The sequence below is a fragment of the Hypanus sabinus genome, chromosome 10 (genome assembly GCF_030144855.1).
Source record: "Hypanus sabinus isolate sHypSab1 chromosome 10, sHypSab1.hap1, whole genome shotgun sequence".
Lineage (NCBI taxonomy): Eukaryota > Metazoa > Chordata > Chondrichthyes > Myliobatiformes > Dasyatidae > Hypanus > Hypanus sabinus.
This window is the reverse complement of record NC_082715.1, coordinates 130,241,233-130,253,759: the sequence shown is the minus strand read 5'-3', so window position 1 is coordinate 130,253,759 and position 12,527 is coordinate 130,241,233. Positions and strand designations below refer to the sequence as shown.

At 39.2% G+C, this 12,527-nt stretch overlaps 1 protein-coding gene across 6 annotated transcripts in view; it reads right to left on the bottom strand.

Annotated features, from left to right (window-relative positions):
- ak9 (adenylate kinase 9) overlaps positions 1-12,527 on the bottom strand; it is a 154,525-nt gene that overhangs the window by 84,640 nt on the left and 57,358 nt on the right. For all 6 annotated transcript variants that reach the window (XM_059982957.1, XM_059982953.1, XM_059982955.1 and 3 more), the window contains 2 exons: positions 11,005-11,161; positions 1,957-2,056 (listed from right to left, as the gene is read on the bottom strand). In XM_059982957.1, coding sequence (XP_059838940.1) covers positions 1,957-2,056; positions 11,005-11,161 — 257 coding nt within the window. The remainder of the gene's footprint in view (positions 1-1,956; positions 2,057-11,004; positions 11,162-12,527) is intronic.

The window sequence follows — 12,527 nt, the reverse complement described above, 5'->3', positions numbered from 1 at the left end:
CAGGATAATACCGTAACAAACAACACAATAGCAACCAACAATTTACAAGAAGCTGCAGCTGGATGCACTTCTTGCAGGAAGAGTCGTCAGAGACACTGGAGGTCTCCCTGCATTCCCACATTCTGAAAGAAGAGCATTCCAGTATCCTGTCCGGCATCCCCACTGAGAAGGGAAGAAAGGAAGGAAGGAAGGAAGAAAGAAAGAAAGAATAAATAATGAAAAAAAAATCTAGGGGCACCCTATGCCTCTCCTTGTGGAAGCCTTGTTGAGCCAAAGTCTTTATTCCTCACTCCAACACTGGCTCTTTCATGCAATGGCCATCTGCTTAAACCCAAGTTATTTTTATTGGTCCTTGCCAAGTGGCTAATTATGTGCAATTCAATGTCTTTTCAGGAACTATGGCATGCAGAATGTGCCGACTGCCCCCTCTCACTTATTTTAAATTCACAATCCCTCCACATAATCTGATGCCTCCTCAGGATTGTGGCATGCAAAATGTGGCATATAGTTGCAAGCACCTTCAGATAATTGGCTAGGTGTGATGGTGTGTCTGCATCACTGTGCACAACCACTCCCCTGGGAAAGAAGATGCCATACTCAGTTCAACCAATGATCATTGAGGCTCCTGAGGGATGAAATTTTTGAAAGTGACAGCAATGAAAGGAAATTAGAAATAGAACCAGTTGTCCAGCCCATCCAGCTGAACAACAAAGTTTGGATGGGAATAGTGTAGTCAATTGTAATAAAGGCTGCAGACAAATTTTTATTTATCTTAATGTCATAGGTAGACAGTGTGGTGAAAAAGGCATTTGGTACTCTGGCCTTCATCAGTCAGGGCACATCAGTCTGGCCATTATGTTGCAGTTGTACAAGATGTTTGTGAGGCCATACTTGGAAAGCCCAGAGTCTTTATTCCTCAGGGGAATTGAATCAGAAATTAGAGAGCAAAGGTTTAAGGTGAGGGAGAAAAAATTAAACAGGACAAGAGGTGACTTCTTCAGGCAGAGAGTAGTGGGTACATGAAACAAGTGGTTGAGGCAGATACAACAATAACATTTAAAAGATAGTTGGGCAAGTACACGGACAGAAAAGGTTTAGAGGGATATGGGCCAATGAGTACAGCTTAGATGGGTATCTAGGTTGGCCTGGATGTTGGGCCAAAGAGCCTATTTCTGTCCTGTTTACTCTATGACTCTAGGTGATGGACACAAAGAATAGCATTACTAACTTTGATAAGCTGCCTGATCATGTGCGAGGTTTGATAAGTGGGGCAAGGATTGGAGATCAAAGAGAAGATGGAAATAGTGATGGAGTTATAAGTGCCACATGAAGAGAAATAGAGATAAATGTCAGAAAGTTGCATTGACAGTTAGGGAAAGGGGATCTTAAGGCATTTGACCTAGTGCTCTTGCACATTGGATGGGAAGTTACATAGTCCATTAGTCTTATGCTTATTTAACTTATAGCGGTGAATGCCATTGTCTGTTGGCCATTATACAGAGTTCATGAAGTTTGTAGAGTTATACAGCTCAAAAACAGGCCCTTTGATTCAACTGGTCCATGCTGACTAAGATGCTCCATCCAAACTAGTCCCATTTGCCAGCTGGCCCATGATCTTCTAAACCTTTCCAATCCATGTACTTGACTGTTGTCCTTTAAATGTTATTAATATCCTTGCCTCAACCACTTCTTCAGATAGTCAAATCCACATACATATCACCTTTTGTGTTACAAGAATTGCCCCTCTAATCTTTATTAAGTCTTTCCCCTCTCACATCAATCCTATGCCCTCTGGTTCTTGATTCCCCAACCCTGGGAAAAGACTGAAATATTCTGAAACATAAAGATATTGGGAATGAATACCATGCCAGGAAGAACAGCCAGGATGAAAGGGAGGGAAAGGTTTAATGACAGCCAGCAGTAAGAACAAGTATTGGTACAAACTGATATACTTACTTTTCAAGCTTTTTTGCTTCTGCTTCTTGAAGCCTTTGTATTATTTTGAAATCAATCTCATTTTTATTTAGATTGTACAGTCTGTTTAGGAGGAATTTTCCTGATGGTATAAAGAGATGCATCAAATTTATAGTATTTTAAAATACAACATTAATTATCAAATTGGTCTTTCATGGAACATTCTGATATGATAAAATAAATATCACCTGCACGATGGTAAAACTATCCTCAAATTTAAGCAGGTGGTTAGTCAGATAGTCGGTAAAAAGTACAGTCGGGTGAGATCAATCTCAATTGGCTTATTACCAACCAATCAACAGTCTCCGCCCCAGCCCCTTCAGGTCTTTCTATGTTGGGTCAAATCCTGAAATTCTATACCCAGCTCTACTACAAAAGTAAATTTACAGGACTATGGTAGTTCAAAAAGGTGGTTCATGATCATCTTCTCAAATCCAATTAATGTTGGGAAATAAGTGTGATGTTGCCAACAAAAATACATGACAAAAATGAATGAATTAAATGAAAATGTAATATTGAGTAATTTGTTAATATAGCTAGATTAAGCCAAGGCACAAGAGAATGTATGTATGGGTTCAATGGATCAGAAAGAAGGGATAAAATGAAAGGAACTTGGTGAAAAAGTAGATTGGTGAGGGATTGGAAACAATAGACAAACAGATGTAGTGGTAATAGCATTCACCGTACATTTGGTATGGACTCTGATTAATATAGAGACAATCTGATACCATAGCATATTAAAGAAATAATTGAAAATGAGAAAAAATTTTTGACCAAATGTAAGTCTTACTATCCACAGCACAGTCATTAAGGGAATGGGACATTTCTGAGCAAAATTAATGATAATCCATAATAAAACCATAAGACAAAGGAGCAGACTTAGGCCATTTGGCCCATCGAATCTGCTCCACCATTCAATCATGGCTGATCCTTTTTCTCCCTCCTCAACTCTATTTTCCAGCCTTCTCCCTGGAACCTTTGATGCCATGTCCAATCAAGAACCTATCAATCAATGCCTTAAATACGCCCAACAACCTGGCCTCCACAGCTGCCTATGGTAACAAATTCCACAAATCCACCACTCTCTGGCTAAAGACATTTCTCCCCATCTCTGTTTTAAATGGACGCCCTTTGGTCCTGAGGCTGTGCCTTGTCCTAGACTCTCCCACCATGTGAAACATCCTTTCCACATCTACTCTGTCTAGGCCTTTCAACATTCAAAAGGGTTTCAATGAAATTTCCGCTCATCCTTCTAAATTCCCACAAGTACAGACCCAAAGCCATCAAACGTTCCTTGTATGATAACCCTTTCTTTCCTGGAATCATCCTTGTGAACCACTTCTGGACCCTCTCCAATACTAGCATGTTTTTTTTAGATGAGGAGCCCAAAACTGTTCACAATACTCAAGCTGAAAGGAAGGCGACAGCAACTCAAATTACTGCTCGTTACAGAAGAGCATTTCTGAATGCACAACCTGTTGGACTTTGAAGTGGATGGGCTATAAGCAGCAGAAGACCACAAACATACACTAAATGGCCCCTTTATTACAGAAAGTACCTAACAAAGTGGCCATTGAGTGTATAGAACATTATATGTCCATCATCTTTATTCTTAATAATTGAAAGACTGAAAATCCCAGAAATATTTAGTGCAAGTGAAGCAGATGAGCAAAAGCTGAAAAGCAATTATATCACTGGTATTGTATGAAAGTAATTACGAGCATGGAACTACACCTCTAGGTTACATTGTTTTTCAAATGAGAATAGTAATGGGCAGAGAGTAGTATTGATGATCCTAGTCATTCTGTGCTGAATTGCTCCAGGAAATTAATACTGCAAGCTTAAATAATGCACCAGCGAGAAAGAGCAACATTATTCTTTAATTTTCTGAAAAGGAAAACTAAAATAAAAGTACATGGCATATTAGAACAGATGAAGTGGTTGGATTAGAACACTTTACACCAGGGGTTCTCAACCGTTTTTATACCATGGACCCCAGGATGGGGACCCCTGCTTTAGATGGAACCTTACATACTATGTAGCACAGCTAAAAACATAATTTATCATAGAAACATAGAAAACCCTACAGCACAAAACAGACCCTTCAGCCACAAAGCTGAGCTGAACATGTCCTTCCCTTAGAAATTACCTAAAGTTACCCATAGCCTCTATTTTTCTAAGCTCCATGTGCCTATCCAGGAGTCTCTTAAAAGACCCTATTGTATCTGCCTCCACTACCATCGCCAACAGCCCATTACATGCACACCCGACTCTCTGCATAAAAAATTTACCCCAGCTTCTCCTCTGTACCTACTTCCAAGCACCTTAAAACTGTGCCCTCTCATGCTAGCCACTTCAGCCTCTGACTATCCACACAAACAATGCCTCTCATCATCTTGTACACCTCTATGAGGTCACCTCTCATCCTCCGTTGTTTGCTCATAGTAAAGAGGGTATTGAGTTGTGAAAAGTTAAAACCCAAATGTTCAGACATGTGGAGCTATTTTGTCCAGTGTTATTCATCTGTAAATTGCTTAATACTAGAGTGGTATTCTGGTGTAATCATTATTGGTTTAATTATGCCACTCTTGAAATTTCAGTCACAATTCACCCCTGAACACCAGAGATACATTCCATGCAGACAAATATGGAGTATGTCATTCTCCAGGCAATATTCCTATGGAGTAACTTCTGGGAAGTTAAGTCTCACTACTGAAAGGAGATCCCACTGTTGTGTACTCAAATACCCAAGATAAAATAAAAATACAAAATGGGCTGCCAGAGGCAGGTACAAGTACAACGTTCACAATAACATTAAAATGTACAAATGTTCTTTAAACATGTACATTGATAGGAAACATCTGGAGGAATATGTGCCAAACATAGGCATGAGGGACCAACTCAGGAAGGCACCTTGGTTGACATGGATGAGTTGGCCAAAAGCCCTGTTTCCCTGCTGCATAACTCTATGGCTCTCTGTAATCTCACCCTTCCACAGAGCTGCAAAATGATGTGCTAACTCTTAAACTCAATGCACAAAATGATGAAAGCAAATGTGCCATATGCTTCTTCACCACCCTGTCTAACTGTGATGCCATGTCCAGGGAACTATATACCCCTAGGTTTCTCTGTTCTGGAACAAATCCTAACGACTCACCATTCACTGTGTATGTCCAGCCTTGGTTTAACTTACCAAAATGCATTATTTCACACTTGTCTCAGTAAAATTTCATTTGTCATTCCTTTGCCCATTCTCCCAATTAATCCAGATCATGTTGTAACCTTAAACAAACTTCTTCACTATCCATTGCAGCTCCAGTTTTGCTGTCATCCTTAAATTTGTTAATCGTGTCACTTAAACTCTTATCCAAAATTTTAGAATATATGATAAACAGGGAATTTGGCAGTGATCCATGCAGCACACCAGAATCTCCATCTGCTAAAAACAACTTTCCACCACTCTCTGCTTCCTACCACCAAGTCAATTTTGTATCTATTTGGCTAACTCACCTAACCTTCCACAGCAACCTACTTTGTGGGATCTTATCAAAGGCCTTGCTAAAGTCCATGCAGACAATAACAACTGTTCTGCCCTTGTCAATTCTCTTGGTCACCTCTTCCAAAAATGTAATCATTCATAAGTCGCGATTTCCCATGCACAAAATCATGATGACAATCCCTAATCAGTCCTTGCCTTTCCGATGTAGACAGGTTCTGTCTCTCAGAATATACTCCAATATTTTCCCACCACTGATGTAAGACTCACAAGTCTGTAGTTCCCAGACTTGTCCTTGCAGCCTTCTGAAATTAAGGCACAATATTAACCACACTCCACTTCTCTGGTACCTCAATCTGTAATATCAGGGACTAGTGCTTAATACAGAGAATATATTAATTTGATGATATCATAAATGTATTGACAAGCCAACACCATGAATGTAAAGCATGGATAACACCATTAAAGAAAGCCATACACTGTATAAAAACAAAATGTTTTTATTTTCAAAATGTTCTTTCATGAATAAAGTTGATTTTTTAGCAGCTCCTTTAGTAACATCCCAACAATATCCAACTTATTTAGTCATGGCTGTTGCAAGCCAGCTTTTAACTCTTGCTGACCTATTTATCCCCACCACTACCAATGCAAACTCGCCCCAAACCTCCCATCTGCCACCTTTCCTGTTCTGCATCCCTCAGCTTCTAAGCAACATTCCTCAGGATCCCCAGATTCTCATCATATCCTTTTGTTTCCTGTCTTTCTGACTCCCCAAATCTGGCCCTAGTGCCCAAGAAGACATAGAGAATGCTTAACGTTTCTTAGTACTATTGAATTTTTGAGTGACAGTCCTGTAATAAAATCAATGGGTGGAGTGTCATGCAATTACCTTTTGGCACAAGTTTAAAAGCAAAGATTGAGTCTGATGCTAAAATATGTAAAGTTAACAAGTGTCTCACATACTCACAGGCATAAAGGAAAGAGTTGAGAAGTGTTGCAGAACTTAAAACCAAGTCTAGAAATAAATGGGGGGGGAGGGAACAGCTGCTGTTATAACTTTTGTGAAACAGATGGCTGGGGATTTTGTTTTAATCATTTGGAATGGTGTTTTTCTGAATGGCAAGTTTCTGCCTATAATTACCTTGATAAGTGATCCAAATGATCAAAACAACATGATCATCTGAGGACATCAGTGATTTTGCTACCATTATAAGTGTAATGGACTTAAATTTTCAGCTCAGCAACTGCCATTGATTGGTTTAGAAAGAATTATGGACTCTGCCCCAAAAGAAAGATATAATAAAATATAATTCCTTGCAAATGTGTGAGCATGAGAGTTATTATCTTTTGTTACAGGATGCATCGGTAATCTCTGTGGGATTCTGTACTCCTGTTTTATAGCTGAAAAAATTTTCCGATTGACTCATTTCCATAAGATATAAGACACAGGAGCAGAATTGGCCATTCGAGTCTGCTCTGCCATTCAATCATGGCTATTTTAATTTTCCTCTCAGCCCCATTTTTCTGCCTTTGCCCTGTAATTTTTGATGCCTTTACTAAATAAGGACATATCAAACTCCGCTTTAAACATGGTTGTGACAATGAATTCCAAAGGTTCTCTACCCTCTGGCTAAAGAAATTCCTCCTCATCTGTTCTAAAAGGACGTCCTTCTGTTCTGAGGCTGTGACATCTGTTCCTAGACTCACTCACTATCGGAAACATCCTCTCCACAACTACTCTATGAAGACCTTTCAAAATTCAGTAGGTTTCAATGAGATTCCCCCCTCCATTTTTCTAATCTCCAGTGAGTAATGCACACAATACTCATAATGTGGTCCAAACCATAGCACGTAAAGCCTCAGCATTACATCCTTACTTTTATATTCTAGTCCTCTCAAAATGAATGCTAACATTGCATTTGCCTTCCTTACTATCAACTCAAACTGTAAGTTGACTATTAGGAAAGCCTGCACTAGGACTCCAAAGTCCCTTTGCACCTCCAATTTCTGAATTCACTTCCCACTTAGAAAATAGTCTATGCTTTTATTCCTTCTACCAAAGTGTATGACCATACACTTCCCTACATTTCTTTGCCTGTTCTCCTAATCTACCCAAGTCCTTCTGCAGACTCCCTGCTTCCTCAGCAGGGCCTGCCCTTCCACCTATCTTAATATCATTCACAAATCTGGCCACAAAGCCACTATTTCTGCCATCCAGATCATTAACATGTAATGTGAAAAATATTTAATCATACAATGACACCTGCAGGGTAACATAGTCATTGGCAAACAACCAGAAAAGGCCCACTTTATTCGCACACTTTGCCCACTGCCAGTCAGCCAATCTTCTACTCATGATCATTTTTCTCAAGTAAACCATGGGCTCTTATCTTGTTTAACAGCCTCATGTGCGATATCTTGTCAAAGACCTGAAAATCCAAGTAAACAACATCAACTGACTCTCCTTTGTCTTCTTCTTCTTGGATCCTCAGCTCTGAGTGGAGCATAGGCCATTGATGACCTCCCATCTCCATCATCCAAAGTTGATGGTCTGGTTGGGAGTTCATTAATGTTTCGGTAATCCATTGTATCCACAGTACACAACATACGCAGCTTAACCAGAGCCCTGTTGGCTGACCTTACCTATTTCCACCTCTCATAATGGGGATGCAGAGCTGGACTTTGAGCTTTGTCAGGCAAGATTTCCCTTAAGAAAACCATGCTGACTTTGGCCCATTTTATCACATGCCTCTCAGCATCCCAAAATCTCATCCTTAATAAGACACTCCTGTATTTGACCGAGTGTTGAAGTCAGGATAACCAGCCTATAATTTCCTGTCTTTTGCCCCTCCTTTCTTAAGAATTGAGTGACATTTGCAGTTTTCCAGTACTCTGGAACTACTCCAAAATCAGTGATTCTTTAAGAATCATTACTAATGCCTCCACAACCTCTTGAGCTACCTCTTTCAGAACATAGTCTATCTGGTCCAGGTGACATATCTACCTTCATACCCTTCAGCTTCCCAATCACCTTCTCCTTAGTAATACCAACTACACTGACTTCTGCACAGACACTTGAATTTCTGGCATATTTCTGGTGCCTTCCACAGAATAAGGAATTGGACAGGCTTTGTAAAACTTGGATGTGGCATTTTTATTTAACTCTATTTTACCCTTAATATGGTTTGAGTTTTCAAATGCTATCCTTGAACACAGCTGTAGCATCATCCGGTACCTTTCTTAATTTGACTTTCAGTTGACTCTATTGCAGGAGATGTGGTGTGTAAGAGGTGGATGGATGTCCAATCAAGTTGTAGTTGTCTCAGCCAATCATGTCCCCACAATGCTGGCCCTCCTGTTTTTACCACATAAAAATTCAATTTGGGTTGTTGGTTGTGTATTTCACTGTTATAAATGCCATTCCCACAGAATTATCTTTTCTGCAGTGTAAGTTCTTAGTTGGATATCTGCAGGCTTCATTTTAGTTGCTTTAAAATGCCATTCAAACTTATTTTATGGAATGACTGAAGCAGCTGAGTCAGTGTCAAATTCCATTTTAATTAATTAATATTAACAAAATATGCTATAAGGGGAACTGATTGGGTCTGGTGCCCAGAAAGAAACAGACAGCTTTGAGGCCTTCCTAGTGGGGGATGGAGGTGTACAGGGACTGGACATCCATAGTGAAAATAAGATGATGGGGGCCAGGGAACTTGAGATCATTGAAAAGATCCAGAGCATGTGAAGTGGCACAGATATAGGTAGGAAGGGACTGAACTAGGCAGGTTAAGACAGAATCAAGGTATGCAGATATGGACAGGAACAAGCTGAACAGTGAATCTACATGGACAAGCAGGTTTGTGGGTCTTGGGTAGTAGGTAGAAATGGGAGGTGCAGGGTGCAGGAACTATCTGCTGTTCATGATGTTAGGTTTCACTTAGTAGGAAGTAATGACCTACAACCCTGCCAGACTTGACGTGCATCCAGTTCAACCTACAACCTTGTTCAGAATTGTTCCTTTGCTCTTGAGATAGTCACATCTGGTCTTCTTGTCTAGTCCTGGGTCACCATACCTGAATCTCAGAGATCTATCCCTCAGCAAATTACAAACCTCGTGGTTCACGCAGGGCTGATTCTGGTATGTACAGAATGTTCATTTAGTTTTATTTTTAGCATGGCGTGCGCATATGATGTGGCAGCTTAAAAATGTATGCCATTCATGTACTTTTACATATAGCCTGTAATAAGTTATTTAAGCGAATAAAGAATGCTTAATCAAACAATATATTTAAAATATTTCTCAAATACTGAAATATTAAATACACAACAGGGCTAAACTGGTTATTGGGTTCATTAGGGAATTTAGAGAAGGAGAGAATATGGACAAAGAAAATTAGGACTTACAATATAAGCATAACTAAAGAAAAGCAGAGTTGTAGAAAATACCCAGAAGTTCAGCCCAAAGCTTGTGCAGAAAATAGAAAAACTGAACAGATATTATAGATGGAACACTGGTGAATTTTAGTTAGTTCTGAGGTGGATGTGGTGGTATATTGAGGGGCTTGAAGACAAACCTCTTAGCTATGACAGCAAAGACAAACCAGGAAGGCAAACAGAAATCTACTTTGGTAACAGATCCTATATGGAGTTAAATATTGAGATTTCTTTTGTGAAAAATGCCAGAAGACAATTTCAAGACTATTTCAATATCTGGTGATCAGTTAGCCTACTCCAGCTCCATTTTGTTTACTTTGTTTATATCCATTACAAGAAATAGCCTGAAAAATTCTACTGTGCAGCTTAACTCTATAATTAGAAACTATGCACTAAACAAAATTGGCAGTTAAATGCAGATGTCTGACTGCTTCCAAAAATTACAATGTATATAATGCTTATACTGTACTTATAGAGGCTTCTGCTATGCATGCATCGATTCCAACTTAAATGAGTCTTAACAGTAGAAATAAGTCATAACTGTGGCTTAAATCCCTGCTCTTGCGGTACTTATTAGATACCACCAGGGTATCTAATTTCTTTCTAGATAAGGTACATTAAGGTACAGGGTACATTTCTTTCCAGATAAGTTTTTCTTTCAAATCTACTTTTTTAAAATGTTCCTTTATACTGAGTTAAATACTGTATGTAATTAGTTTTGCTATAATAAGTGTATGGGACACTGGAAAAATGTTGAATTTCCCCTTGGGGATGAATAAAGTATCTATCTATCTATCTATCTAAATGTTCACAATCTTCTCCCCAGATCACTCAATTGATCTCTTCCACAGACTGGGAGATGCAGGTGGAAGGTATAATTTACTATTTGTGAGCAGGTCTATGCAAAGTCTTCTGTATACAATACTTTGGGATTTGTACAGGGTAGAATATCAAACTCTTGTGCCCTCTCACTTGGCTGGATATTGTAACGACATTTCACCAAAGCACCATCTTAAGAATTACTTGGCCAGAGATGTTACAGTCCTTACTAACATTTTAAGGATAGAATCTAAAGAAAATCACTTTGGTTAAATACTCACCATCATCCACTGCATTAAATAAAAGGAAGATGTTGTCAGGAGTTAAACCTAGTTCTACCATTGCTTTACATTGATCTACCGTTTCAGGAAAATGATCCAGCACCCAACCCCCTGCCACTGGATGATCAGGATTGCTCTTTTCTCTTTCTTCATGCACCTATAAAATAAATGCAGTGGATTCCAGTTAATTGGGCCATTGACTTATTTGGGATAACTCTTAAGAACAAAAACTAACTGTAAAAATACCTGGGATTCCCACTGTTTATTTGGGACACTATACTGATGAAATGGCTCAGGAGACTATTGCCAAACAATTTCTAACTAACATCAGTCCGTGTGCTTGTGTGGCTGTTAGATACTATGTCATGCTTGGAGTGAACAGTTCTCAAGTAACATTAGTTGCATAAGTTTGCGATCAAAAAGCAATGATTTCCATCACTGACAGTTGGTGAGAATTAAGCAGTAAGACATATTGCTCTCTTTGGTTTCAAGCATTCAGAATTGGAAATGGCAGAAACAGCCAGGAGTGACAATGGAATAATTTAATTTTCATAACTACAAAGAATTTGGAAGTATCAACAATCGTCTTAAATGTTACCTTTGATCCCCACAACTTCAACAGACAGGCTAAATCAGGTGAGGATAGCCAGCAGGTCTTATATCTTCATGAGATAGGGACATGCAAAGTCAGAACTGGCAGATGAGATCTACAGTGAGATCCAATGGCCAGGAAGGTGGTCCTGCAATGCCACATGGAGATCAAAGGGCATAACAAGGCTCGGAAGAAGTCATGGTCATCCACTGCCACCAAGGAATATCCCAGTTGTGACGTTTATTCATACCATAGGATCTGGACCTCAGAGGTCAAGAGAGTGGAACTGTCCTAGCACAGCAGATTTTCTGCTTTAAAAGATCTCTCCCCCCCCCCCCCTCCACAGGTCCCTGTCATCGTCAGATATGATGGACAACCACCAGAGTAGTATTGGTAGTGTTTTAATTTGCTCTTTTTTCACATATATATATATAAAATTTGTGACTTAATTAAATGGTAGTTTGTCTTTTTTAAATTTACCTTTTTAACTATTTCCATCAAACTTTGGCTAATTGAGGAAGCCTCTTAATTGGGCCAAAATGTACTAGAACTGATTTGTCCCAATTAACCAGAATCCATTAAATACCAAAATACTACTGTGTTAACTTCCACTGTTATTGTTGAATTGTATCAGCTGAAGTTCACAGTTAGTAGTTAAATCTCTCAATTACAAAGCCATTCATGTCCCTCTGAACACAAACACCATTTAAAAATACGAATCTTTTCTTTTTTCTAATGTGGATGACCTCACACTTATCCACTTTGTATTCCCTCTAACATGTCCCAACCCATTCAGTTCTCCAGACCTCCTTGAAGATTCAAGCAAATATAATTTATGGTACAGCCATTTGAGACAAGGGAAAATACAATAAAACTCCACAGTCTTCTTATGATAGTCCCACTTCAATTTCTGTCTAACCGCATCATCCTT